Below are 25,884 nucleotides of genomic sequence, written 5' to 3'. Positions count from 1 at the left end.
CTGCACTTTCAGGCACCACCTGCTCTTCCCTTCCCTTCCCTCTTCTTCTTTGACACTCCTAGCCTATTTTTTTAGAATTAACTAATTAATTTATTTGTTTATTTTTGGCTGCGTTGGGTCTTTGTTGCTGCGCGCGGGCTTTCTCTAGTTGTGGCGAGTGGGGGCTATTCTTCGTTGCGGTGTGCGGGCTTTTCATTGCGGTGGCTTCTCTTGTTGCGGAGCACAGGCTCTAGGCGCGTGGGCTTCAGTAGTTGTGGCACGCAGCCTCAGTAGTTGTGGCTCGCGGGCTCTAGAGCGCAGGCTCAGTAGTTGTGGCGCATAGGCTTAGTTGCTCCGCGGCATGTGGGATCTTCCCAGACCAGGGCTCGAACCTTTGTCCCCTGCATGGGCTGGTGGAGTCTTAACCACTACACCACCAGCGAAGCCCCTAGCCTATATTTTAAAATGCTTTTCTCTTTCTTCTTTCTTGTGTTCCTCTCACCCCTCCCTTCCCCTCTTGTAGGAGTCTACCTCTTTAGACTGGTTGGTTGCGGGGAGTGGGCTATGGGAATGCAGAGCCAGGGAGGGGTCCTCCAAACCCCTTTAGGGAGGCATGGAACTAGAGCTGACAGATAAGAGACTTGAACTGCACTTCTACTTTTTAGATTGAAAAAAAAAAAGGAACAGATCCTCTCCGCTGACTGCTGTCTTCCCAGAGGCTGAGGTGCCTGATCGCACAACTCCAGGGTGCGCCATTCACAAGGACTGTGGAATGAATGACGTGCCCAGGTGCTGTGCAGTGGCTCTTGCCAAGAGTGGCCCAGGCGACCTCCACAGGCGCCTCTCTAGGGATCTGTACTCTCCTCTAAGAGCTTGTTTATGCTCCCAGAGCAAATCAAAGAAGGCATCCAAGGGGCACCAAGGGAACTTGGCCGCGGGATAAATAGAAATGTACAGATGATGTAGATGGAGTCGCAGAGAAATTCCATCTTGTTGCTAGTGGTGATTGGCAGAATACTGTCCAGATGACTTTTTCCACCTGCAGAGTCTCTCCTCTAGCAGAAGTGTCCTCCTCAACTCCGGGGCAGCCTTTGTTGGCACCAGCATGCCTCCTTGTAAGAGAAATAAGGGTTGAGCCCAGGAGGGAGAACACCAGAGGGTCTCTCGGGACAAATGGACCACAGCTGAGGGGAAGTGGAACAAGAAGCTCCCCCCAGCAGGGCCTCCCAGGAGCCGTGGTCCTAGGGCAGGCAACAGCTAGGCTTCCTGTCCCAAGACTGGCCCTGGAAGGTTCCGGAGGCCCTGGAAAGTGCAGGGCACAGGATCCTTCTCCAAGAAAGGCTGCCTGGAGTCCCTCAATTTCATTACCACTGTCCTTAGTCTTACTTTCTTTTTCTTTTGCCTAACAAAGGCTCAAAAAAGAAATAAGCTGCCACCTTTTTCGAATTCCCATGTTATAAAGTCTATTCACAAGGGAAACACTAGAGAGAGTGGCTACTGGCTTCTTTTATTTTGACAGATGATTTACTTCCCTAACAAATTTATTTTTTCTTAAATTCCAAGCATACAGCAGATGAGAGTGGAAAAGAAGCCTTCAGGAAAGACTTTTTGTATTTTGGGTTTTTTTTTTTTTTTGATGTGGACCATTTTTTAAGTCTTTATTGAATTTGTTACAATACTGCTTCTGTATTATGTTTTTGTTTTTTGGTCACGGAGGCTTGTGGGATCTTAACTCCCAGACCAGGGATTGAACCCGCGCCCCCTGCATTGGAAGGCAAAGTCTTAACCACTGGACTGCCAGGGAAGTCCCTCAGGAAAGATTTTGAATGGCAAGGTTCTTTATCTCAGAATTTAAAACCTGCTGAAAATAACCCATGCTTTATATAATCGTGTTAATTGAATTCAGCATACATAGAAAAGTAATAGCAAATATTTATATGGCATTTACTGAGTGTCTAAACTTTACTTGTAAATTAGCTCTAAATTCTCACAAAAACCCTGTGACATAGGTGCTACTATTATCCCCAACGTAGAGAGGAGGAATTGATGCAGAGAGAGGTTCATTTAACTTCCACAGGGCCACTCGGCTGATAAATGGCAGTGCTGGGATTGGAGCCCAGGCCATCGGGCTAGAGTCCTGCTAGTGACTGCTGTACTGAGCTGCCCAATGGGAGGACGTTTGGACTGAGAATCACTGCCTGCTGCCCTCTATCTAACATTTAAGGCTGTCCTCAATCTAGCCCGCCAACAATGATGATGAAGATGATAATGATTATGTCCTAAATTATAGATTAATAATTTCACATACACCCTCTTTTCAGGGCTAATAAGGCAGATGACACTAGGGCCATTTTACAGATGAGAAAACTGAGAGCAAAGAAGTAACATGACTTGCCCAAGAAGATGCAGAGACAGGGCTAGAATTCAGGCTCCCTCTTCCCTTTTACCTATTGCCCTGCACCTCATGAAGCACCAGCAAAGAAGAGTTCCTGTCCTTCTAGCCACCTGGTGGCCATGTATACCCGAAACTCACATGTCAGGGATGTACCACCTGGAAACTGATAGCGTACTTAAGAGTAAACAGCCTGCTTAAGTTTTATCTACACGGCAGTGCTGCCGTTTCACCCGGCACTAGCACAAGGAAGAGGGTCAGTTAGCGTGGGGTGCTCAAATGTGTGTGTGTAATTATAGCATCCCTGTGGGAACAGCAGCAGGCTTAGCTCTAAAGGCAGGCAAACTTCTTTCTACATAGCAGACTTTCTGGGAATTAGGTCAAAATACAATACTTAGTAGGGAGGAGAACTGGTTGTCTGCTGTGGAGAACTTCCACCCCCCACCATACTGAGCAACCACCTGTCCCCCCTACCCGTACGGGATAGGTCTCATTATTCTGGCCCTCCCGTTACAGGGTGTGGGCTTGGGCATCTACCCTGCACTGGGGAGTCTTTAAAAGAGTTTAGTACTTCGCAAGATGGTACCAGCCTCGAAGCATTAAACAAACCAGTGGAGCTTAAGCCTCCATCTCTAAGGCTGGTTTCTAAGAAGGCAACGGGAGGTTTACAGTGCACTTCTGAGGAACGAAGACAAATTCCCAAAAAGACAGCTTTGAATGATAGAAATTCCATACCTGAACAATAGAAAAAGAAAAGGAGTTGAGTCTGGAACAAAGAGTTCTATGGAAAATAATGCGACATTCTGAGACTCCACCGTGCTGCTCTACTTTCTAGAGGAATTCCACAGGCAAGCCTGTCTCGGAGTTGCTCTGTGGGAATGTGGTTATTGAGGTTCCAAAGTCTGTTGTCAGAAGGCAGTTCCACCTCACAGAGGGGAGGGACAACCCAGCAGCACACTGAGGGCACAAGCCCTGGGGGACAGCAGCGTGTTTTGGTCAGTTCAAGAAATGTCAGGAGTTGGCCTCTGACACTTCCCCCTGCAGCCTGCATTTGGATCGCATGTTAAATTTTTCCCTCAATCTACTTTTCTGAAAATGGTAATCTTCTTTTTTATTTAATCCAGATAGATACAGACATCATTTTCAGTTTAGGATCTACAATTTAGGATTAAATTGTAGACTTCCACAGAAGAAATTATTAATCTCATTTACTTCTCTGTTTCTCTTTGAAAAATTAATTGCTGGCCCTAGGGCTTGAAATTTTGAAACTTCCTTTTGAGCTGAAGGAATCTAAACAGGACTTCCAATGCTCCTGTCATTTTAGCCAGGCCTGATGGTGATGATGGTGTGATAAAAAACAAACCAATAAAAAAACCAACACAAAAAAACTCCACTGTCTTAAATTTGCATAATGATTTAGCAATAATAGAATATATATATGTATTTTTGGACTTATCGTTACCTCTGTGTTTGTAACTGAATGAGGCTTCATTCAATAGACTTTTTTTGGACTGTGAATATTACACAGTCACTTAGTACCATTGGGATTTTTTAAAGAACTGATTTAATACAAGTAAATAGCATCAGTCCACACACGTGCTGGCTCCACCAGATAATTTAGCCGCAGAAATTAAGGAAAATAGGCTCTTGCCAAGAATCACTCTTGATTCACTAGCAAAACTAATTTTTTTTTTTTTAAACATGAGAGATTAACTGGTTAGGGGTGGAGGGTGTTTTGTTTTGGGTTTTGTGGTGTGCTTATCCGTAATAAACTCCCTGAAGCCCCTCCCGTTAATCTTTAACCTCAGGATTTGTGGTGGCTCCTGGATCATCAAGCCATTGTTCTTTGTTGGCAGCTGCCTGCACAGCCCTGGTCCTGTCATCCCAGAAAACCAGCTTTTTCCCCTGTGGTGGTTGGGAGAGGGAGACTTGATTGAGAAAAGTCTGTGTTTAGGTCAAACTGCATGGAATTGCCAATATTCAACCATCTTTTTGCTTGTAAAAGTGGTAGTTCCATAAGACTCAGTCTAAGGGGTAACCATGGGCTTTTCATAGTCTGGATGTGAAATTAAATTCCTCGTAGGCAGTAGGAGTTTAGATCAGGTCTTTGTGGTAGGACCATGTAATAATAATTGGTTATTACAGGTTAGCTGTCAAAGTCTTTTTGCATATTGGGTGCTATTCACTCTGCCAGTTTAGGAAGTCGTGTAATCTCTCTGATCTTACTCTTATCAGTAAAGTGAACTGGGGCAAAAACAGCCGCATACTCTCTTCTATTGTAAGCTTAGGTTTATTTGAACCTAAAGACAACCTGGGAGTCCTCAGGCTGGTAGAATTGCTCAGAGACTTGACCAAGGCCAAGAGGTGAGTGAGAAGGAAGACGGCCAAGAACCAGATCTTCTGCTTCCTGGTCACTGCTCCACCCTCCACCAATGGATTGAGAGCAGGTCACACAAAGGGGCCTCTTTGGTGGGGAATTCCAGGGCTATGGCATGTCACTCCTTTATTTTAGGATGTTGCCTTCTGTTGATAAAGATAAACAGCGGTGATTCAAATGCATGAAATGGCAGTAGCAGCCTAACAGTCAAGAGCCGGACTGGGGTCAGAACTGCCAGGTTCGCATCCCAGCTCCATCACCTACCAGCTATGTGACTTGGCAAGTTATGGCATGTGACCCTTCTGTGCCCTTGTTGGGGAGGAAGAGATTTTCCTCCACCCTTCTGGGTTCTTCTGGCTGGTCCAAGAGTTAAGTTGACATGAGACAGATTACCAGGAGAAAATCAAACAAAAATTTAATTACGTGTATACATGGGAGAGATCCAGGAAAACCGAGTAACTAACTCCCCCAGATGGCTGAAGCCCTCACCTTAAATACCATCTTCAGTTAAAGGCAAAAGAGGATGTTGGGGGTAGTGGTTTGGAACCTGTAAGGGGAAGAAGGCATTTGACATGGAGCTGGAAAATAATGTTTGATAAACAAATGTTCGCTGGGCCATGCAGAGACAATGGGACACAGAGGAGTGTTAACAAATGGACTTTGCGAGGTTCCCCCCATATACTCAGCTAGTTCATACTGTGTTTATCTCTGGTGACAGCTCCCTTCCTGGAACAGGTCCTCTGTCTACATTCCTTAGGCAGTGAGAGAGGAGGTCAAAGATTCTTCCTGAGTCTTTCTGGGCCTTAAAAATAATCAGCCTAAATTAATCCTCATGCCAAGGAGACACATTTTCGGGGTGGCCAGATTTGCTCCCCTCCACCCCAGTCTCATCCTTTGTAGAATGGAGGCACACAGCCCCACTGCTGAAGGTTGTGGCCATGATTGAGTGCGTTAATGGAAAGTGCTTAGGACAATGCCTGGCACCCAGTAAGTGGTCAGTGGATGCTTGTGTCATTTGATCATTGCTGCAACTACTGGGTATCACTGCACTGGAAATCACATCACTATTAAGCTACTGCCTGGCTCTTTTAAAATGTTGATCATTGAATTGGAATGTTAGTGTTTGGAGGTGATTTTAGGAACTGAAGTCGCCTTACCTCCTTGTCTTACTGTGCCGCAGGACTTCTAGCCACCGGCCTGAGACCTTATAGCCCAGACCATTCCTTTTCTCACCCCCTCTCTGCTACCCCTAAGCCTTCCTTGGTTGTGGGGTGACGGGGAATTCGGGTCCAATGTAGGGTTCGATCCCCTCTTCCTCTCCTTTTATCAAAAATAAAATATATCAAGCCAGCCCTGGGTGAGGGACATATTTCATAAAGCTTACGTGAGGCTCCTGGGCTTAACTGGCACGTGTGCGTATTTCACGTGAAATGTAGAAGGCAAGGCACGGGTACACTTTGCGCTTGTTAGTACCTCTGAAAGAAGTAGGAAATCCATCTTGGGACAGCAAATCTGTGCTTGGAAACATTGCAGCAGACATATCACTGGGAAAGGCCTGCCCCAAGGCTGACTGTGTTATATCCGATAAATAACCCACTTTTCACCTTCCTTTCATGGAACATCAAAGGAAGATAAGATTGCTATAACAGCATTGCATTAGGGTTTTTTCTGATTATAGCACAACCATTTAAGAAAATGCATGTGTGGTTCTAACCCCTAAGAGTGTGGGCCATGCCCCCACACAGGGGTCTGAAAGCTGACTGTGCCCTGTGCTCCTTTGCCCACCTCCCCACCTCCCCCACACACATGCTGGGCAGGCTGTGCAAAGTCCAGCTCTGCTCACACAACCCCTGTCACCCTCTCTCGGGGTGCCCCTGGAGAGCCCCCTCCCCCTCCCCCTCCCCTCCCCTCCCCCTCTCCTCCCCTTCCCCTCCCCCTCTCCTCCCCTTCCCCACCCCCCTTCCCTTCCCCTCTCCTCCCCTTCCCCTCCCCCTCTCCTCCCCTTCCCCACCCCCCTCCTTCCCTTCCCCTCCCCTCCCCATCTCCTCCCCTCCTCCTCCCCTCCCCCTCTCCTCCCCTCCCACTCTCCTCCCCTCCTCCTCCCCTCCCTCCCCTCCCCTCCCCTCCTCCTCACCTTTCCCCTCCCCTCCCCCACTCCTCCCCCCTCCCCCCATCCTCCTTCCCCTCCCTCTTCTTTTCTCCCCCCCTTCCCCTCCCCCCTTTTGTCTGCAGTCATCCCTCCTGGCCCTGGGCCTGCTCCCTGTATGTTGCGTGGTGATGTCACCACATCAGACCATCTTGTTTTGTGGCTTACACATTTTGTCTCTGCTGTCACGTCAGGAGGCATGGGAGTTGTTGAAACCTTGTCTCTTTGTATGGAGGGAGTGGATGGTTTCTAAATTTTGAATCCCTCTGTTAACTTCACATTAGAATCCAAGGGTTTTGTGTTTTGGAAAAATTGGTATCAAGTGTGAGCTTGTGGTTCCAGAAAAAGGTCTGCCTCTCACAGGAATACTTTATGTGAAAAAGTTTCACATATGTGCAGTTTTCTCAGCATTGCCAGATGTCTTGAGCCATCTGATAAAAAGGATGGGACTATGATAAGAGACCTAATTACCACAAGAAATGCAGTCCACCACAGATGTGCTCAGAACTCTGTTCCTACCCCAATCTAGAGACTTGAATATGGCGTATTTTTGCTCTGTGAACTTACAGAGAATGTGTAGTGATCCCAGTGCACTTTATTCTCACAGATCTGCTGTCTGAGTGTTGGGCAGTGGGGTTTATAAAGGTGGAGGGGCAGGAGAAAATCAGAAATGAGGGGCTTCTCATAAATTAACTTGACCCCTTATTTTTAATGTTATGAGGTTTTTAACTTCACGGGTTGAGTTCTACTCACCTGACATCAGAAATACCAGGCTGCAGTCTCCAGCCAGCCACGCATTAGCAGCATGGCCTCACATGTCGTAACTGCTCTGTGCTTCAACTTTTCCAGCTGCAAAATGATCATAGTTATCATTCCTACATCTTCCTGGGATGACTTGAAAATGTGGGAAACAATATCTGAGAAACTTGTCCCAAGCACCTTCAGTGAAAGTTCATTTGCAGTGTCAGTAATTGCATGTCTCTCTCAGGGCTGCCCACGCCTGCCCGGGGGCTGTGCTGTCCACATGTGCTGTGAGGGCCAGGCAGGCCTCCCTCTCCTGCATTCCCAGCATATTTACTTTCTGAGTAATCCCACCTTTTCCACTGAATGGAAGGACTGAGCTTTCCCCAAGGATTTTCAAGCCTTTTGCCCACACAGATACCAAAGTTAGCCATTTACAATATAGGAGAAGGAGAGACACTCTAGTTTCTGCCTTAAAACATACACAGTGCCTAACAGAGATCCCCCCAGGTTGCCTGGGGTGGAAGTAACAAAGCATTTCCCTCTGGTCCTCTAGAGTTACACCGTGTTAAAGCTAAAAGAACCTCACCAACCCCTGGTCCAAGTGTCTCCATTGACACATGAGAAAACAGGCCCAGAATGGGGAAGCCCTTGCCCAGGGTCCCAGGCAAGTTACTGGCAAAGGATGAGCTGAACCTGAACCCAGGTCTGCTGACGCACAGGCCACAATTTCCCTGCCACTTCACTCTGCTTCCAAGGCCAACGCCAGGGCAGCCGACAGGAACCACAGCAGAGGGATGAGGATGAGAAGGAGGAGGTGGTATCGGGAAGGTGGTGGACAAGGAAGGAGGCTGGGAGATGCTTGGCCAGGGCCCTGCCTACCCCTGCCCCTTTGTCCACTCTTAGGGCACCGAAGCACCTGGAGGATTTGGGGTGTTGCCCACAGGTGCTTGCCCCACCCTGAGCCTGGAGCCATAGCATGTCCCTGGGGCATCGGACAGTGAAAACAGGCCCTAGTACCTCCGCTGTCACATTAGGGAGTGAGCAGGGGCTGGACAGAGCTTGGGATACTCCAGCCCAGTGGGGCAGTGACCCTGAAGGAAGCATGGGATTCCCGGGGAGGAAAAGTCTGGGACGTTTGTCTAAGGAGCAGGATAGAGGAGGGGCGTGTGGGGCTGGTGGCCTTTGGAGTCACACCGACCTGGGTTTAAAGCTTAGCTCTGAGTGACCCTGAGCAAGTTACATAACCTCCCGGAGGTAAACAGTGTTGCCTTCCTCATGAGATTAATATGAGGAACAAATGAGATGATGTTTGTAAAATACCTGTGTTCAATAAACGTTAGCTAAAATAAAATTAACAGTAAGGGATCTGGTGGTAGGGAGCATCCGGTGCCCGGCCACCCTCCAGTAGCTGCCCTGTGAACCAGCATCCACCAGTGGAGGCGCCATCAGTCTCCTCCAAGCCCCCGCTTTTCAGAAGATGTCAGTAGCCAGGAGAGGCCAAGGAGCTCCGAGGTTAGTGCACTCCGCAACGTGCAGGTTCTGATCCCACCTTTGATCCCTTTCTTCCAGATTCATGTGCTCCCAGCTGCCCAATCAGGTCCTGAAAAGCATCAGCATCATCGACAGCCCCGGCATCCTGTCTGGGGAGAAGCAGCGCATCAGCCGAGGTCAGTGCCCTCCCTGCCCTTCCGGGCCCCCCACCCCTCACCCGGGGCTGGCTGAGTCTTTCTCTGATGTTGGCAGAGGATTTCTGCCCCTGTTGTATTCTATCCATCCTCCAGGGCACCCCCAGCATCCCTGGGCAGCCCCGGGGTCCAGAGCTGAAGAGGTCCCAGGAAATAACCAGGAAGTCATATGGTCAGAAGTTCTGCTCTTTCAGCTGAGAAACTTTCTGGAGCCTGAGCCATAACCTCTTAATTCCTTTAAACACTGTCGTGTAATACTAGTACCCACCTCACATAAATCTTCAGACGTTAAGAGGGGACCACTTGCTGACCACTCACTTGGACACATGACAAAAAATAAAGAAGGCCAGCTAGTGACAGCAAAGGAGAGAGCCCTCCCAGCTGCTCTTCCTCCCTCCCCCAGTGCCGTGTATTCCACCCCAGTCACCTCTGCAGCAGCCTTCTACTGAGTGAGCCTTTATTGCTATCCGCTTGGGGCCAGACGCTGTACCGCGCACTGGGGATGCAGCAAGAACAGGTGCAGTTTCTGCCCTGGAGGAGCTTGTGTTCTAACGAGGAAAACAGACATGAGTTTCGTTATCACAGAAATAAATAGAGAACAAGAGCTGGGATACTCACTCTGCGATGGGGACTGTCTATCAGAGTGTAAGGAGGATATCTGGCCTTGGCGTGTTGAGAAAGACTCTCCAGAGGAAGAGACGTTGGAGCCAGAATCTGGAGGATGAATAGCAATTACCTAAGGGAAGCTCTGGGATGGGAAAGGAGAGACAATAAGGCGTTCAGAGGAGATTTGTGGAGAATAGAAAACGCTTGTGAAGAACAGTGACGTCTGGGCTTCTTCAGCCTTCACAACACAAGGCTGAGGCAGTACTGTTTCCAGACCCGTGCACTGTGGTTAAATAGATGGGCCTGCGGTCTCCCCCACCTTCCCGGTAAAGGGGCTGTTGGAAGCAGACCAGAGGACTGTTTACTTACAGAGAGGAAATTCCTGACAGGGAGGGCACTAGGATGGATTCCTGTGGTCCCAGTGGCAGGTCAAGTTCCCTCGCCCTGGCCGTTGAAACAGAGGACAGTTCCTGGAGGCTTTGCTGGGAGGGAGAGGCTGGAGTGGATGCGTTGCTGCTGTCACTTCTCACTGGTAACTCTTTACAGCCCCTGAACAGGAGCAGTGGGGTTATGGCCAGGCAGTGAACTGCCCCACTCCTGAAGCCAAAGAACGTTACACAGGCCCTAGGACACACCTGGGAGCTAGAAAGCAGAGGTCCCGTGACAGGGTTAAAGAAAGGGCTCCCCATGTCTATAAGCCCTCTCTTCTCATGCCGTCTGAGAAATGCTGGTTTTGCAGCCTCCAACTACCGTGCTGTGCCTTCACCCATTCGTTCAGGGACTTAGTGGGCCATTAGGCCTCCCTGAGGCCTCCAAGAACATTGCACTTGTAGAAAAAGTCACAAATAACAGTTGTAAATGGTTTTCTCCAGCTCCTCAGTGACTTTTGTTTTTGTTTTTGCGGTACGTGGGCCTCTCACCGCTGTGGCCTCTCCCGTCGCGGAGAACAGGCTCTGGACGCGCAGGCTCAGCGGCCATGGCTCACGGGCCCAGCCGCTCCGCGGCACGTGGGATCTTCCCGGACCGGGGCACGAACCCGTGTCCCCTGCATCGGCAGGCAGACTCTCAACCACTGTGCCACCAGGGAAGCCCCTTAGTGACTTTTTCTTCTGCATATACAAACATACCTTTTTTAACAGAAATGAGATTGCCATGCACATTTGCTACAACTTGATTTTTTGCCATAACAGCTATCACGGATCATTCTATGCCAGTATATTTAAATTACTTTATTCCTTTTGACAGCTGCTTAGGTTCTATCAAAGGGGCATAACGTCATTTATTTAACTGATTTGTGGATGTCGTGTGGTTAATAATTTTTCCCTCTTGCAGACAGCACTCCAGAGAGACATCTTTTGTGTATCTTTACACCTCGGTGCCAATAGATTTTTTAAAAAACCATTTTAGGACCATTAATTTGGCGCCATTAAACATTGCTCTGAAAATACAGTGTTTTATTTTAAAAGGAAAATAAAGCAAACCCACGCCCCACAGCTTTTTCAAGCTGCCTATGTTTCCACTGCTTCTGCATGTCTGACGGAAGTATGCCAGAGATATATGTGGCCCTGGAAATTTTCTTTTTGCCTCTAAATTTTAGGACCTCTGGATTTTAGCCTCAGCCTTATCCATTCCTTTTCATTGGCAGGCCTTTGACCAATGCTAATCATCCATGTTCTTCAGGGTTTCTCCTGGGCTTAGTGATTCTAAGTGTCTTTCAACCTATAGCTCCTTCAGAGTAGTTAGTGTGGTGTAATGCTCTCAGGATGCTTTGAAGACAGTTCTTTTTAACACTTTATAATATCCTGACTTACTGTGGCATGTCCTTCTTCACATCCTATGCCCAGAAATAGCACATATGGTTCCAACCAGTCAGCTGGTCCCTGCCGCCCTGACAGACAGCAGCTGATGGGGAAGGACCCAGAGCGGCAAACAATGGCAGCCCCGGGCACTGTGGCCAGGGTCCCCAGGCTTAGGTGCCGTACCATGTTCGGGCACCGTGGCTGGTTGGAGTCACTCAGCTGACAGTTTCAACCCCAAAGAATATTAACCCCAAAGAATGTGTACGGTTTTAAAGCTGCTTCAGCTTAAACTATTGCAAACAGCGCTGCATTCTCACACACGCTCCCGTCTGCTTCCATCCCTCCAGCTCCTAAATCACAGCACCACCTTCGCCACTCATCTGTGTCAACACTGGATGAGGCACGGGGACAAAGTGTGACCCCACAGAACATTTGAAACATCCGCCACTGACCTTACTGGTGGGGCTTTGCCTCCCTGACGCGTGTTTCGTCTGTGAAAGAGGAAGGGGGCAGCTGCTGCCCCTCCTCTTGTCCCTTAGTGCAGTTGATGGGTCAGCAGGCAGAGTCTCATCCAGCAGGTCCCTCTTACACACGTAGCGTCTCCTTGAAGTGTGTATTCACAATAGCAGTATGAGAACAGCCACCAGGTACTGAGCCCTTGCTGTGTGTCTACAGCGTGCTCTTCCTTTAGGACTTGCTAAGTTAAACCTGCACATAGTCCTGCACAGACAGGAGCCCAGACCTGACTAGGGAACCCCTCGCCCTCGCTCCTCTGGGAAAGGGGAGCCTAACAGCGATGGTAAGAATTCTTTCCCCAGCTGCTGGGCAGATGGGCAACCAGGCTTGACATCCGGGGATTGGACAGAGTAAAAGCTGTTAACGAGGTGCTGCTTTTGGAGAACAAGCTGAGGGGATGTGTCCTTCAGGCAGTGGCTGCAGGCTGACGCTGCTGTGTGGACCTAGTCCACCCTCTAGCCTGCAGGGTTGTGCAGCCCTGGCTGAGCACACGCTGGGCAGACAGTGCAGCTACAGGAGGAGGTGATGAGCATGGGGTGACTGCAGAGCACCCCCAGGAAGACCTGCTGACTGCATCACACTCAGAGTTCTCCCCATCTGCATGGGATGAGGCAGATGGCAGGTGGGGCAGTGGAGCGTCGTGCTACTTTGCTGGTGGTCGAACAGGGAAGGAGGGACCTAAGCTGGGGAGCTGGCCTCATCATCACTGGCAGCCCTTGGGCACCCCCAGGGAACTGCCCAGGTACCCCGAGCTCTGGGAACCAGATGGCCTAGTGAGGGTATATCTCCAGGAAGGAGTCCTGAACCCGGGTTCAGTCACGTGCCTCCCCTTACCTGTGGCTCCCTTCTTCCTTGTTCATTCTTCTCTCTCGTGACGTCATAAGCCTGCTTCCTTTTTACTCTGTGCTGAGTAGAGGGGGCAAGTGTGATTACACGGAGGACATTGCTCTTCTCTTGGCCAAAGTCATAGGTGACCAGAAGAAACAGTTGACATTTCTACATGATGATTCGTATTTTGGGGTGTTCAGTTTGAGGCAAAACATGGCAAACCCACTCTTATGTTAGAAGTGACCTTTACCAGTTAGAATGTGTCTTAGCACAGCCTTCTCATCAGCAGGTCCTTAACATGGACCCTAGAAGTCAGGTCCCTGCTCTGTGCTCCAGAGTGAAACAAGAATGCATAGTCAGCATTGGAGGGGAGTAAATGTTGTCTAAATCTCCTCTTTGGGAGTTCTATAAATAAAACCCCCTAGAGTAATTGATTTTGAAGCAATTTTTAGTATACTACTCCATATGGAAACCCATTACCCTTCTGACGTTCCTTGGTTTAATTATAGTTAACAGAAAATCTTTAGGAACAGAAGGGTGAGCTTAGATACTAACTTGTAGTTTTCTTGCCTGACATAGAGAATTCCCATCAAGCAGGAATTAAAATATTCTGATATATTTTTAATAGTAACTTTATTCTACTGAAGTAAGAGCTACCTAAAATTCCTACAAGCTTTTCTTGATTCTTTTCTTGTAGCCAATAAAGAAATGTTTGAGTTCTTAAGATTTTCTAAGTTATTTTCTTGAAGTGGGTGGGTGAAATCTGACCAGGTTCAGTCTTGAGAACGTCCTTTGCCCTGATGATGGCGTCCAGATTTTTGACTCTATGTGATAAGAAAAGAGCACATTTATCCACACATCCTTATTTTCATTCCCAATCTCTTATTATTCCGGCTCCTGAACTGTTTGCTTCCTAAAATACTGTTAATGTCGTGCTGAACCTAAACATCATCTAGGATTTATTTCTGGACTTGGCATGAACACAAGTGTGTTCCCAACTGCGTGGTACAAACCTCTGGGTTCTGGCTGCAATTATAACGTCCCTGTCTGACAAGGAGAAGACTGTGAAAAATTCTAATGTGGCAGCTGGTGTACTTGTCCATCTACTTAGCACATAAGCATTTGGAAGGTGCTATTTTAGCAGCAAGTAATTATTCCTGTGGTTTCCTGAGAGCATGAGGTTTTGTGTAGCCTTCAACAGACTTGACTTTGATAACAAAAATAGTACAGTTTTTCCCTTTTAAAAATTTAAATAACTCTAGAAGAAAAAACTCTTGATCTGAATTTTCCAACAGATCTACCAGCAGGTCGGACCTAGGACCTAGGACCAGCAGCTTGTCAAATGAAAGTCTAAGGGCACCTTCTTCTGATGTTTAAGCCCTTCTCTCTATAAGCCTTTCTCATTATAAATCAGTGAATAGAACTGAGAAGACAGTGAAAAATAGAAGGGCAGAAAATGTCCTGCTAGTAAAAGCAATCAATGATGATAATGAATGAAACAGAAGAGATCTAACTGTGCTTCAAATAACGTAACAGGCCATAACATTAGCTTCAAAATCATTGATTAATGTCTTAACATTTACATATAGACATCCTTATGTCCTCCTGATTTTGGTAGCATTAAGGAAAGCACTCAAGAATAAAAAAGGCATCTAAATACTGACAGGTACATGTGAGCAGGTCATTTCAAGGATATGCCAACACAGTGGAGGTGCCCAAACATAACATCACAAAAGAATTGACAGAACAGGAAACAGGGAATGGAAATCCAACTGGTAATCATTAAAGATGCTAAAAAAATAGCGATGATGAAAACTGTAATCAGGGAAGTCCAAACACACCTACCTGACACGTTTCTTGAGCTTGAAAGACAAAAGACCGGATTTTGAAGGCTGTGCAAGACGGGAGAGAGATCATTTAGAAAGGTCCAGATAAGAGTGACTTCCCCTCTTGTGCTCTGGGAACAGGGAGGACTAGAGCGGAAAACACACATACACGGAGGAATGAGTCTTTTTCACTAGAAGAGTGAGAAGGCTTGGAGCGAGATATTAGCCAGGTCCAACAGCAGCAGAGGCTCTTCTGAGAAGCACCTGGAGAGCTGAGAGCTGGAGGCTGAAGAGGCCGGCGGCTCCCAGGGCCAGACGGTTATGGTAGGTTCTCCCTGTACTTCAGGTAGACCACACAGCCCAAGGCTGGACTTCACAGAGAGTTTCTGAGGGGGGCCTGCCATGCCTGCCGAGTACCCCAGGAGAAGTTCAGGCCTTCCTTGGGTAGTATTATAAATAAGAGTAGAAATAATCATTAAATAAAGGGGGAGTCGAGGCAGCACTATCCCCTCCTTCATTCTGTTCACCACCACCCAATACAGACACGGCTCAGGACCATCCCAGCATCTCAGACTGCGGTCACCTGAGCTCACTGGACATGTGACCCTCATTACAGGTGCTACTCCTGTCCCTGCCTTCCCATCCTGTGGTTGGTACAGGGTGGTATTTTGTTTTTTGGTTTTTTTTTCAGTTTTATTGAGATAGAATTGACATATGACACTGTATAAGCTTAAGGGGTACCACATAAGGATTTGACTTACATACATCATGAAATGGTTACACAATAGGTTTAATGAACATCCATCATCTTACACAGATACAACATTAAAGAAATAGAAAAAATTCTTTTCCTTGTGATGAGAACGCAACTTTCATTTATAACATACAGCAGTGTTAATTATCTCTATCATGTCGTACATTATATCACTAGTAGTTCTTTATCTTATAACTGGAATTTTTTACCTTTTGACTATCTTCATCTAATTCTCCCTCCTCCCACCCTGGTACAGGGTTTCTTAATTCATTGTTTTGTTTCTGGGGTTTGGGGTTTACGACTGTTCAGGCTCTCTTAGCTCCTCTCCCTGTCCACTGCAGCTCCTCCCAGCTTTAAGGCATCCCCAGACTTCATCAGCATGCCCTTCTCCCATCGCCCTTGGATCCAGAAGTTGAGCAGACAGGACCCAAGGTGGAGCCTTGAGGTGCTCCAATAGAGACTGCCCTCCACGTTGACAGCAGTTCATTAATGAACAAGTTCAGTCGAGATGCAATGAGCTCCTGTGTGCCAGGTACTATGCTAGGAATTGGGAGCATAAAGATGAACAAGGTACCGCCCCTGCCTTGGAGTTGCTACAGCCTAGTGTGGTCATCCAGCCAGTCACTGATGCACCAGATTGTTCTGAAAGAAAGCTGTCACCTACGTAGAGAATTATTATCCATTCAACAAACACTAGGCAAAAAAGATGGACACGGTCGCTGCCCTTATGGAATTTACATTCTGATGGGAGAATCAGACAAGAAAAGCAGGTAAACAAATGAATAAAATCATTGTAAATAGTGATGAGTGCCAGGAAGGAAATAGATAAGGCACTGAGCTCAATGAGAAGGGGTGAGGTGGGAGGACCACAGTCTCGGAAGGTGGTGGAGGCCTGTGGCTGAAAGTTCAGAAGGCGGTGGCCTTGCAGAGGTAGGCAGGTCAAGGTTTTGCAGGTTTTGACTGACCATGTTGTCTATTCAGATATTTTCCACCTGATATATAAAGGCTATATAAAAGAATAGACTTTCAAGTATCAGATATTCACCCATGGATTTCAATTCCTGCATATTCATGTTTTTTTCTGAGGCCTTTTTTTAGAACCGACACTATTCAGTCTGTAAACCCAGAGTCAAACATGTTGCTTTCCTAGGTCCAGTCAAGGGACTGAAGTCCCTGTGGGCTGTCCTATGTCATATAGCGAGAAACACGCGGGCAGGAGAATTGGACTTCCTGGGTTCCAGTTTAGCTCAGCCATCTACCAGCCATGCAGCCTTGGGAAAGTTGTGAATCTCTGTGGGAAATGAGGGTAATAATAGTACCTACCACATAATGCTGTTGTAACTGAGTTAATACCTAGAAAGCAGAAAATAATACCCAGCCTAGCACATAGTAAGTGCTCAGTAAATGTTAGCTTTATTATTACTCTCACCATCTCAATGTGGTGGTGGTGGTACAGACCAGAGTTTTCAAAGGCTGAATTTAATATTGGTTGGTACTGGTTTCTTGCCTCTTAAAGTCTTCTGTCTCAGAGTAGGGGAAATTTTTGTCAAGTTATTTGAAATGTGGAATTTGTTGGTCAGGGACTGAATATGCTGTGTTTGGCTAAGCGTTTTTACCTTTTTTCCCCGTACCTCGGTCATTTTATTGATAATTAGCTTTTAACTTTTGAAATCACATGTCTCTCTCGAAGTGGAAAAGGGACAACACTAATTGATCGTCTGGTTTAAAAAATATTTGGTGGAAAAAGAATTTTAAAATAATGGACAGATATTGTGTGTGTGATCTTTTTGGCACTCCTTTATTTTAGAAGTGATGGTATAAAAAGCAGTGGGTAATAGTAGGGGCCTGCTAGAGACTATTCGTTCAAGACACATTTATATTGATTGCCTGCTGGGTGCCAAGCACAGTCCTGGATTCAAAAGGAATGAGGCACAGCCCCTGGCCCTGGTGCACACCCTTGGCTGGAGTGGATGGACCTGCAGACAAGCCACTCTGACCCTGTGCATTACAGGAGTTCTGAACAAGAAGTGGAGTATGGGAAGTAGGCTGTCAGCAAAGCTGCTAAGGGAAGGGACTCTTCTTCCCCTTTTTTAAAAAATCTGCATTTTCTCTCTCTCTCTCTGAACAATTCAGTGGGTTTTTTTGTTTGTTTGTTTTTGTATATTTACAGAGTTGTGCAACCATCACCAGAATGAATTTTAGAAAATTTTCATCACCCCAAAAAGAAACATTGTCCTCATTAGCAATCGCTACCCATTCTCCTCCCCCCAGACCCTGGCAACCACTAATCTACCTTCTGTCTCTGGATTTACCTACTCTGGACATTGCATATAAATGGAATCATACAGCATGTGGCCCTTGTGTCTGGCTCCTTTCACTTAGCATAATGTTTTCAAGGTTCATCTGAGTCAAACAGTGCTTCATTCCTTTTTATGGTTGAATAAAAATTCCATTGTACAGCTGTACCACGTTTTATTCATTCATAAGTTGGTGAACATTTGGGTTGTTTGCACTTTTTTGGCTATTTTGAATAATGCTGCTATGATCATTCATGTATGAGTTTTTGTGAAAATGTGCATTCTTGGGGCTTCCCTGGCGGTCCAGTGGTTAAGACTCTGCATTTCTACTGTGGGGGCCATGGTGGGTTTGATCCCTGGTCGGGGAACTAAGATCCCACATGGCGCAGGGCACAGGCAAAAACAAAAGAGAGTGAGAAAACGTATGTTCTTGATTCTCTTGGGTATAAATCTAGGAGCAGAATTGCTGAATCATATGGTAACTCAGTATTTAATGTTTTGAGAAACTGCCAGACTGTTTTCCAAAGTGACTGCATCATTTTATATTTTCATACACCAATAGTGTACGAGGCTTCCAGTTTCTCCACATTCTCATCAACACTGTCATTTTGCTTAGAGCCATCTTCATAGGTATGAAGGGGTATTTCACTGTGGTTTCAATTTGCATTTCTCTAATGGTCAATGATGTTGAGCATCTTTTCATGTGCATTGTGGCCACTTCCATATTTTCTTTGAAGAAATGTATATATAGAGGGTTTTCCCGTTTTTAATTGGATTATTTGTCTTTTAATTGTTGAGTTTTAACATTCTTTATTTTTTTAATTTATTTATTTTCATTTTTGGCTACGTTGGGTCTTTGTTGCTGTGTGCGGGCTTTCTCTAGTTGTGGCGAGCAGGGGCTACTCTTCGTTGCAGTGTGTGGGCTTCTCATTGCGGTGGCTTCTCTTGTTGCGGAGCACGGGCTCTAGGCATGTGGGCTTCAGTAGTTGTGGCATGCGGGCTCAGTAGTCGTGGCTCACGGGCTCTAGAGCACAGGCTCAGTTATAGCACACGGGCTTAGTTGCTCCGCAGCATGTGGGATCTTCCCGGACCAGGGCTCGAACCCGTGTCCCCTGCGTTGGCAGGCGGATTCTTAACCGGTGCGCCACCCGGGAAGCCCCAGTTTTAACATTCTTTATATGTCGTATGTACTAGTCAAATATATGACTTGCAAATATTTTGTCTCATTTTCTGGGTTGTCTTTTCACTTTCTTTATGGTCTAACCTGAAGCATTAAAAGTTCTTAATTTTAATGAAGTCTGATTTATCTGTTTAAATTTTTGCCACTTGTGCTTTTGTCCTAACCCAAGCTCATGGAAATTTACTCCTATATTTTTCTAAGAGGTTTATAGTTTTAGCACTTACATTTAGGTCGTTAATCCATTTTAAGTTAATTTTTGTATATGGTGTGACTTTAGGGCCCAACTTCATTCTTTCACATGTGTGTATCTAGTTGTCCCGGCACCATTTGTTGAAAAGACAGTACTTTCCCCACTGAATTGTCTTGGCACCCTTATTGAAAATCAGTTGGCTATAAATGTGGAGGTTTATTTCTGGACTCTCAATTCTATTTCATTGATCTGTATGTCTGACCTTATGATGCAGCTCTCCTTGATCAGAGACTCCAGGTAAATGTGTGAGTTCATCAACCCGCAAGGTCAGGGCCGTACAGGATGAGGTGAGGATAAAGTGAGTTGATGTGACGTCTTGTCACGGTACCTGTCTGGTGCACAGTCAAGGGAAAGATAACCTGGCTCCCCTAACTATTGTTATTCTCTTCGAGACAACGGAAGGAGGTTGCAAGAACGGGAAGATGTGTGAGCTCAGAACCCTTTGGAGGAATGTGAGTCATGCCTGTGGCTGGAGTGTGTGTATGTGGCGGGTGGATGCACACGTCAGGAGACTGGGTTTATCCTGGAGGCTGCATGGAATACTGAGGAGTATGAGGTAGAGGATGACATGGTAGAGAATTCTGTAGGAATTCTGAGGAGTAGAACGTACTTATGTCCACAGGTTTGGATCATGAAGCCATTTTTATATTTAGAGCTTCAGCTCAATGACTTGTCTCTGAGCTTTGTTTGAATTTGGCAACAACAGAAAAGGGTGCATCCCCAGTGCCTGGGGCTGAGTGCTGATGAATGTGTTGGCAGACCTGTTTTCTGGCCAGAGCTAAGGCCAGTCTGAGGTTGGGTTGTGAGGTCCTGGACATCACTCACTTCTTGGGCCTCCAACAGGAAATCCTGCTTTCTTTTTGTTTCAGGGAAGTTTGCTGACAAACACATTCAGACTCCTTTTCCGCCAGTGCCACAGGAAATTCCACACCACGAGTGTGGCTCCTTCTGCCCCTACTGTGAGTGCGTCATGACCATGACTCAGAATGGCATTTGCCAAGCCCTGGAAGATATCTTTAGTTTTTGTTAATACCTTAAATGCATACTCGATCGTGAGAAATGACTGCTTCTACCCAAACTTTAAACCAACCTAGACTTTTAAATAAAAAACAATTTTTTTTTAATTGGAGAAAGGGTACTTCTCTTACTTCCCATAGAGAGCAGCTCATGATCATAAAACATTTAATAGACATTGGGATACAGAGATTAATTAGAGAAAAGGTTTGCTCCTTACTCTTTTGAGTGCTAATAATATAGCTGACACTTGCACGGTGCATTGTTAAGTGTTTTCCATATATTATTAACTCATATGCTCCTTATAAAAGATGTATGAGGTAGGAACTGCTCTCCCATTCTACAGGAGAGAAGACTGAGATACAAAGAATTTAAGTCCACAGTCCTATAGCTAGCGTGGTAGCCAGTCTCCAAAGATGCCTCTTGCTCCCACCTCTGCCAACCATGAACCACGCCTTCCAGTATTCATGCCCTTGAATCTGGGATGGCCTCTGGCTCACTTTTTGATCAGTAGAAATCAGCAGAAGTGATGCTGTATGACTTCCCACGTCTGAGTCATAAGAAACCCTGAAGGTTCCACCTGGAGCTCTTGGCATGTTTATACTCGGGAAGCCAACCACTATTTTAAAAGTCCAGCTGCCCTGAGACCACCATACTGTGAGGGAAGCCTAAGCTAGTCACATGGGGCAGCCGAGAGGCTCAGGCAGCCTCTGACTGGCCCAGCTGAAATAGGAGCAAAGCCGTGGAGGACCAGCTCAGTTGAGCCTTAAGATGATTCCAGCCCCAACTGCCACGTGACTTTCACCTCATGGCAGACCCCAATCGAGACCCACCCAGCTGAGCCCAGTCAACCCTTAGACGGGATGTTAACCACAAGAGGCAATGACATAAACACCCCTGCCCGTCTGTCTGTCTGTCTCTCTCTCTGTCTCTATGTCTCTCTCTCTCACTCTCTCTCTCTCTCTCTCTCACACACACACACACACACACACACACACACACTGAGAAGACAGCACTGGGGAAAGGTACCATATGGGGCACATTTCCACGTAACTGACACTTCTCCCCTATACACACCAAACCTCCTGGTTTTTTTTCCTTTAGTGGTTTTTGGTAGTAGACTTTGGGAAAGATAGTACATGCTGCCCTGCATTCTCATTCCAAGCGTAGTGGGGGACTTCCCTGGTGGCGCAGTGGTTAAGAATCCGCCTGCCAATGCAGGAGACACGGGTTCAAGCCCTGGTCCGGGAAGATCCCACATGCCGCAGAGCAACTAAGCCCGTGCGCCACAACTACTGAACCTGCGCTCTAGAGCCCGTGAGCCACAACTACTGAGCCCCTGTGCTACTAAAGCCCGTACACCTAGAGCTTTTACTCTGCAACAAGAGAAGCCACCACAATGAGAAGCACACACACCGCAATGAAAGAGTAACCCCTGCTCGCCGCAACTAGAGAAAGCCCATGTGCAGCAATGAAGACCCTACACAGCCAAATAAATAAATAAAATCCTTAAAAAAAAGGGTAGTGGGAAGAGGAAGAAGCTTCCTTACGTTGAATGTTCACCCTGCACCATGCTCTGCTAGGTCCTCTTGGTCCATTGCTCATGCACATACCATGTGTCAGGTACCAGGCGCTTTAGTGTTAGCAGCACCAAGATAGACCCTGTTGCTGCTTTCTGAAACATACGGGGGTGGACGGGGGCGGTTGAGGTAGATGGATGAGCTAAAATGCAGAACAAATGAAGTAGACACAAAAACTTGAAGGAAACAATTGCAGAGTCCCACAGCAAGCGTAGTCCTTCTTTTTTTTTTTTTTTTTTTTTTTTGATCCTAGTTCCCCGACCAGGGATCGACCCCGTGCACCCTCTGCAGTGGAAGCACTGTGTAGTCTTAACCACTGGACCGCCAGGGAAGTCCTGAGTGGTCCTACTTTAGATGGGTAGTGAGAGGGGGTCTCTCCGAGGAGGTGGCATTTAAGCTCAGACCTACAGAATGGAGGGGCTGGCCTGGCAGAGAGTTGGGGGAAGGGCATTGCAGGCAAAGGCCAGAGGGAGCGGGCAGGTCAGGGAAGGCTGGAGCCTGGGGAGTGGCCGGGAGGTGGTGAGCCGTGAGGTCAGGAGGGGTGCTGGTGGGAGCTGTTGGCCTTAGGGAAGCACGTAGATTGTATTCTGAGAGGAACAGAAGGATTATCTTTTTTAACCTTCTGTTGATTGCCCAGAATTATCTCTGTGAACAGCCAGGTGTTCATACTGGGCAGTCACAGGTCCAGCCCGGCTCTGCCACTCAGTTTCTGTGTGTTCGTTTGGTTGGTGGATGGTTGGCTTTCTCTTCCCTTGATGCCAGGTTGTCGCTGTCGTTTCTTCTTCTGTCATACCTGTTCTCAGGTACCGTCTCCCCTCTGCTCCCCTTCTACCCTGTGAGTGATGCACTGAAGCCCTAGAGCAGTGATTCTCAGGCTCCAGGGAACTTGTTAATGTGCTATTTCCTGGCCTCAAGCACAATTTGGGGGATCTGGAGTGAGATGCAGAAAACTGCGTGTCCAGGGGTTCTGGTGCAGGAGGTCCCCACTTTTAGGAATCTGGGGTAGCGCTGAGCCTGCCCACTCCTGTGCTCTCTGCCATCTCCAAACCAGGTGAAAGAAGAGATGATCACAAACTTGGAAAATCTACCAAAATGGACTTGAGCTGTGTCCCACGTCCCTTTCACCAGTGTGAAAGGATAGGGCGGAGGATGTAAGTGGTCGGGGGTGGTCTTTTGGGTTGGGGTGAGAGGCAGCGCAGCGCTGGGCCGGGATCTGTGACTAACCAACATCCTCCCAGGTGAGGGCTTTGACAGGGAGCAGAGGTAACTTTACCCCACAGTGGTCACCAGGTAATCAGGTGACTCTAGCCTCGTGAGCATCTGACAGGGGCTCCTGGCCTGACACTGCTGTCCTCTGCCTGTGCGTTCACTCCATATAGGAGCACCCCCAAACCATTCTAGACTTCTTTGGAAGTTAGAGTTTTTAGAACCTCTAGAGAAAAATAAGGAGATTTTTTTAAAGATTCTCATTTATATTTTCAAATGTTTAATAACTTCACTGCTATAATGGGGACATTCTTGTTATATAACCTCCATCCCTAATGTTATGTATGGCAAAAGCTCTCTGCCCTACCATCACTGTGCACCCATGGGGGCCCCCCCCAGACTGGAGGGTAGGAGTGATCGATTGTAAATGCAGGGTTCTAGGTGGCAGAAGAGCAGTATCATATGAGAAACACTGGCCTGGGACATTTTTCCATTTCCCTGGCTCTTCCACTGACCAGCTGGGTGACCTGGGCAAGTTATTCCACCTTTGTGAGCCTTAGTTTCCTCCTCTGTAAAATCATGTCAATACCTAAGTGGTCCATAGGCATCAGCTCTGAAACATGCTCAGAGTGAGAGGACCCAGAGTGGACAGAGGGCAGGTTTAGGCGCCCGTGCTGGTGGGGAGGCATCTCCAGCTAGTGGACGTAGAAACATGCTGAAAAAATAGCGGCACTTTCAGGGCATCTTTGTTTTCCATCATTGTGGGCCCTGGAGGAGGCTGACCTGAGTTCAAATCTCAGCACCCCTACCTTACTGTGGGACCCTCTGAGCCTCAGTTTACACTTTTATAAAGTGAGGAAACCCCCCACCCCAGTTCTTGGAAGATAAGGCGACATAACACGTACAGGCCATTTGGCATACAGTCGTATTGAAGAACTGTTGGTGATGGTAGTCTTGTTCACTTCCTGGAACTGGGGTGGTCCCCAAAAGACCCACCAGGATCGCAGGGTCAGCTCGGCCAAGTGCCCCAGAATTACCCCGGAGAGTAGATCTCACCCCCCACCACTTACATCCTCCGCCCTATCCTTTCACACTGGTGAAAGGGACGTGGGACACAGCTCAAGTCCATTTTGGTACGTTTTCCAAGTTTGATGGCAGAGAGCACAATAGACTTGACAGTAGATCTGTAGAAAGGGTGCTGAGAGAATGCAGCTACGGAATGCAGTTGCGGGGAACCTGCTTCAGAGAATGACCCAGAGGAGGTGTCCTCTCGTGGCAAGGGCCCCGACTCTTGTCACGTTTCCAGTTCTTTTTGCCATAATCCTCTTTCTGGTGTCTGGGGGTATTTCTCACATGTGCCGTGACACTTTCCTCTAGAAACCTCCAAATTCATCAGGATTCTTTTCGTCTCTTTCTCAAAACCATCCCCTGTTCGAATCCAAATCACACTGCAAAGCGCAAGTCCGACCACTTACTCAGCGTTTCTCCTGTCTCAGGTACTCTTCGGAAGGACCACTGTTTTGTGTGGATGTGTGCACATGTTGAGATGAAAAATTCAAGTGACAGAAGGTTAAATGGTGAAGAACATTTGTCCCATCCACATTCCCAGTTCCTCTCCTAGAGCAAAACGCAGCAGCAGCCTCTTGGGCTTCCTCTGAGTAAGAAGGTCCTCTGCTCACTGCTCTGCACCAAGATTTTTCCACTTAGTAAATCTTGGAGCGCAGCCAGGTCGGGACTTCAGAGCTGCCTCCTTCATATTCCATCATATAGCTCTGCCAGAATTCATAGCTGGTGTCCTTTGGATGGATGACATTCAGGCGGTTTCTAATCTTTTTTTTTTTTTTTTTTTTTTTTGGTATGCGGGCCTCTCACTGTTGTGGCCTCTCCCGTTGTGGAGCACAGGCTCGGGACGCACAGGCTCAGCGGCCATGGCTCACGGGCCCAGCCGCTCCGCGGCATGTGGGATCTTCCCGGACCGGGGCACGAACCTGTGTCCCCTGCATCGGCAGGCGGACTCTCAACCACTGCGCCACCAGGGAAGCCCGGTTTCTAATCTTTTACTGTTACAGACAGTGCCACAGAATACAGACAGTTTTGCACATACAGTGCAAGTATATACAGTTTGCACAGTCGTGTAACTGTAAGATACACTCCTAGCAGTGGCATTGCTGGATCAAAAGGAACTGTGGTCTTTTTACTGTGTTAACTGAGGCCAGAATGCCCTCTCTAGAAGATGTGCCCGTTTACATTCCCACCAACAATACAGAAGTGCCTGTTTCCACACATCCTCCCCAATTTAGGGCATTACCGATTTTGTTTTTATCTTCGCTTTATCTTTGCATTGTCTGATAGGTGAATGGCATCTCATTATAATTCTAATTTCACTTCTCACTGTTCTTGTGGTTGAACATCTTTTCATATTTACAGATCTTCTCAAAGCAGTTCCTTTCCGGAGATATTTGACCATTTTGAAATACTGTTGGCAACTACATGGACTTTCATTTAATTAAATAAGTGAGTCTTTTTTTTAAATAAAGACCCCAATGTGGGCTTACCTGGTCCCCTCTGACTTGATCTGTCTTCCTATCTGTGACATAAACTCAGAAGTAACTATCTCTGAGTAATGGTTTGGCTTTCGGAGTGGGTTAGCTGATTACTTAGTTGCTGGACCTGGTGTTCATTGACTGGCTGTTGTCCAAATGCTC

At 47.1% G+C, this 25,884-nt stretch overlaps 1 protein-coding gene across 1 annotated transcript in view; it reads left to right on the top strand.

Moving 5' to 3' along the window:
* The window catches only part of EHD4 (EH domain containing 4), an 89,790-nt gene that overhangs the window by 32,199 nt on the left and 31,707 nt on the right, over positions 1-25,884 (top strand). The window contains exon 3 of the mRNA XM_060005059.1: positions 9,208-9,305. Within this exon, the coding sequence (XP_059861042.1) occupies positions 9,208-9,305 (98 nt within the window). The remainder of the gene's footprint in view (positions 1-9,207; positions 9,306-25,884) is intronic.

Source organism: Delphinus delphis, chromosome 2 (genome assembly GCF_949987515.2).
Source record: "Delphinus delphis chromosome 2, mDelDel1.2, whole genome shotgun sequence".
Lineage (NCBI taxonomy): Eukaryota > Metazoa > Chordata > Mammalia > Artiodactyla > Delphinidae > Delphinus > Delphinus delphis.
This window is presented reverse-complemented; position numbering and strand designations above follow the sequence as displayed.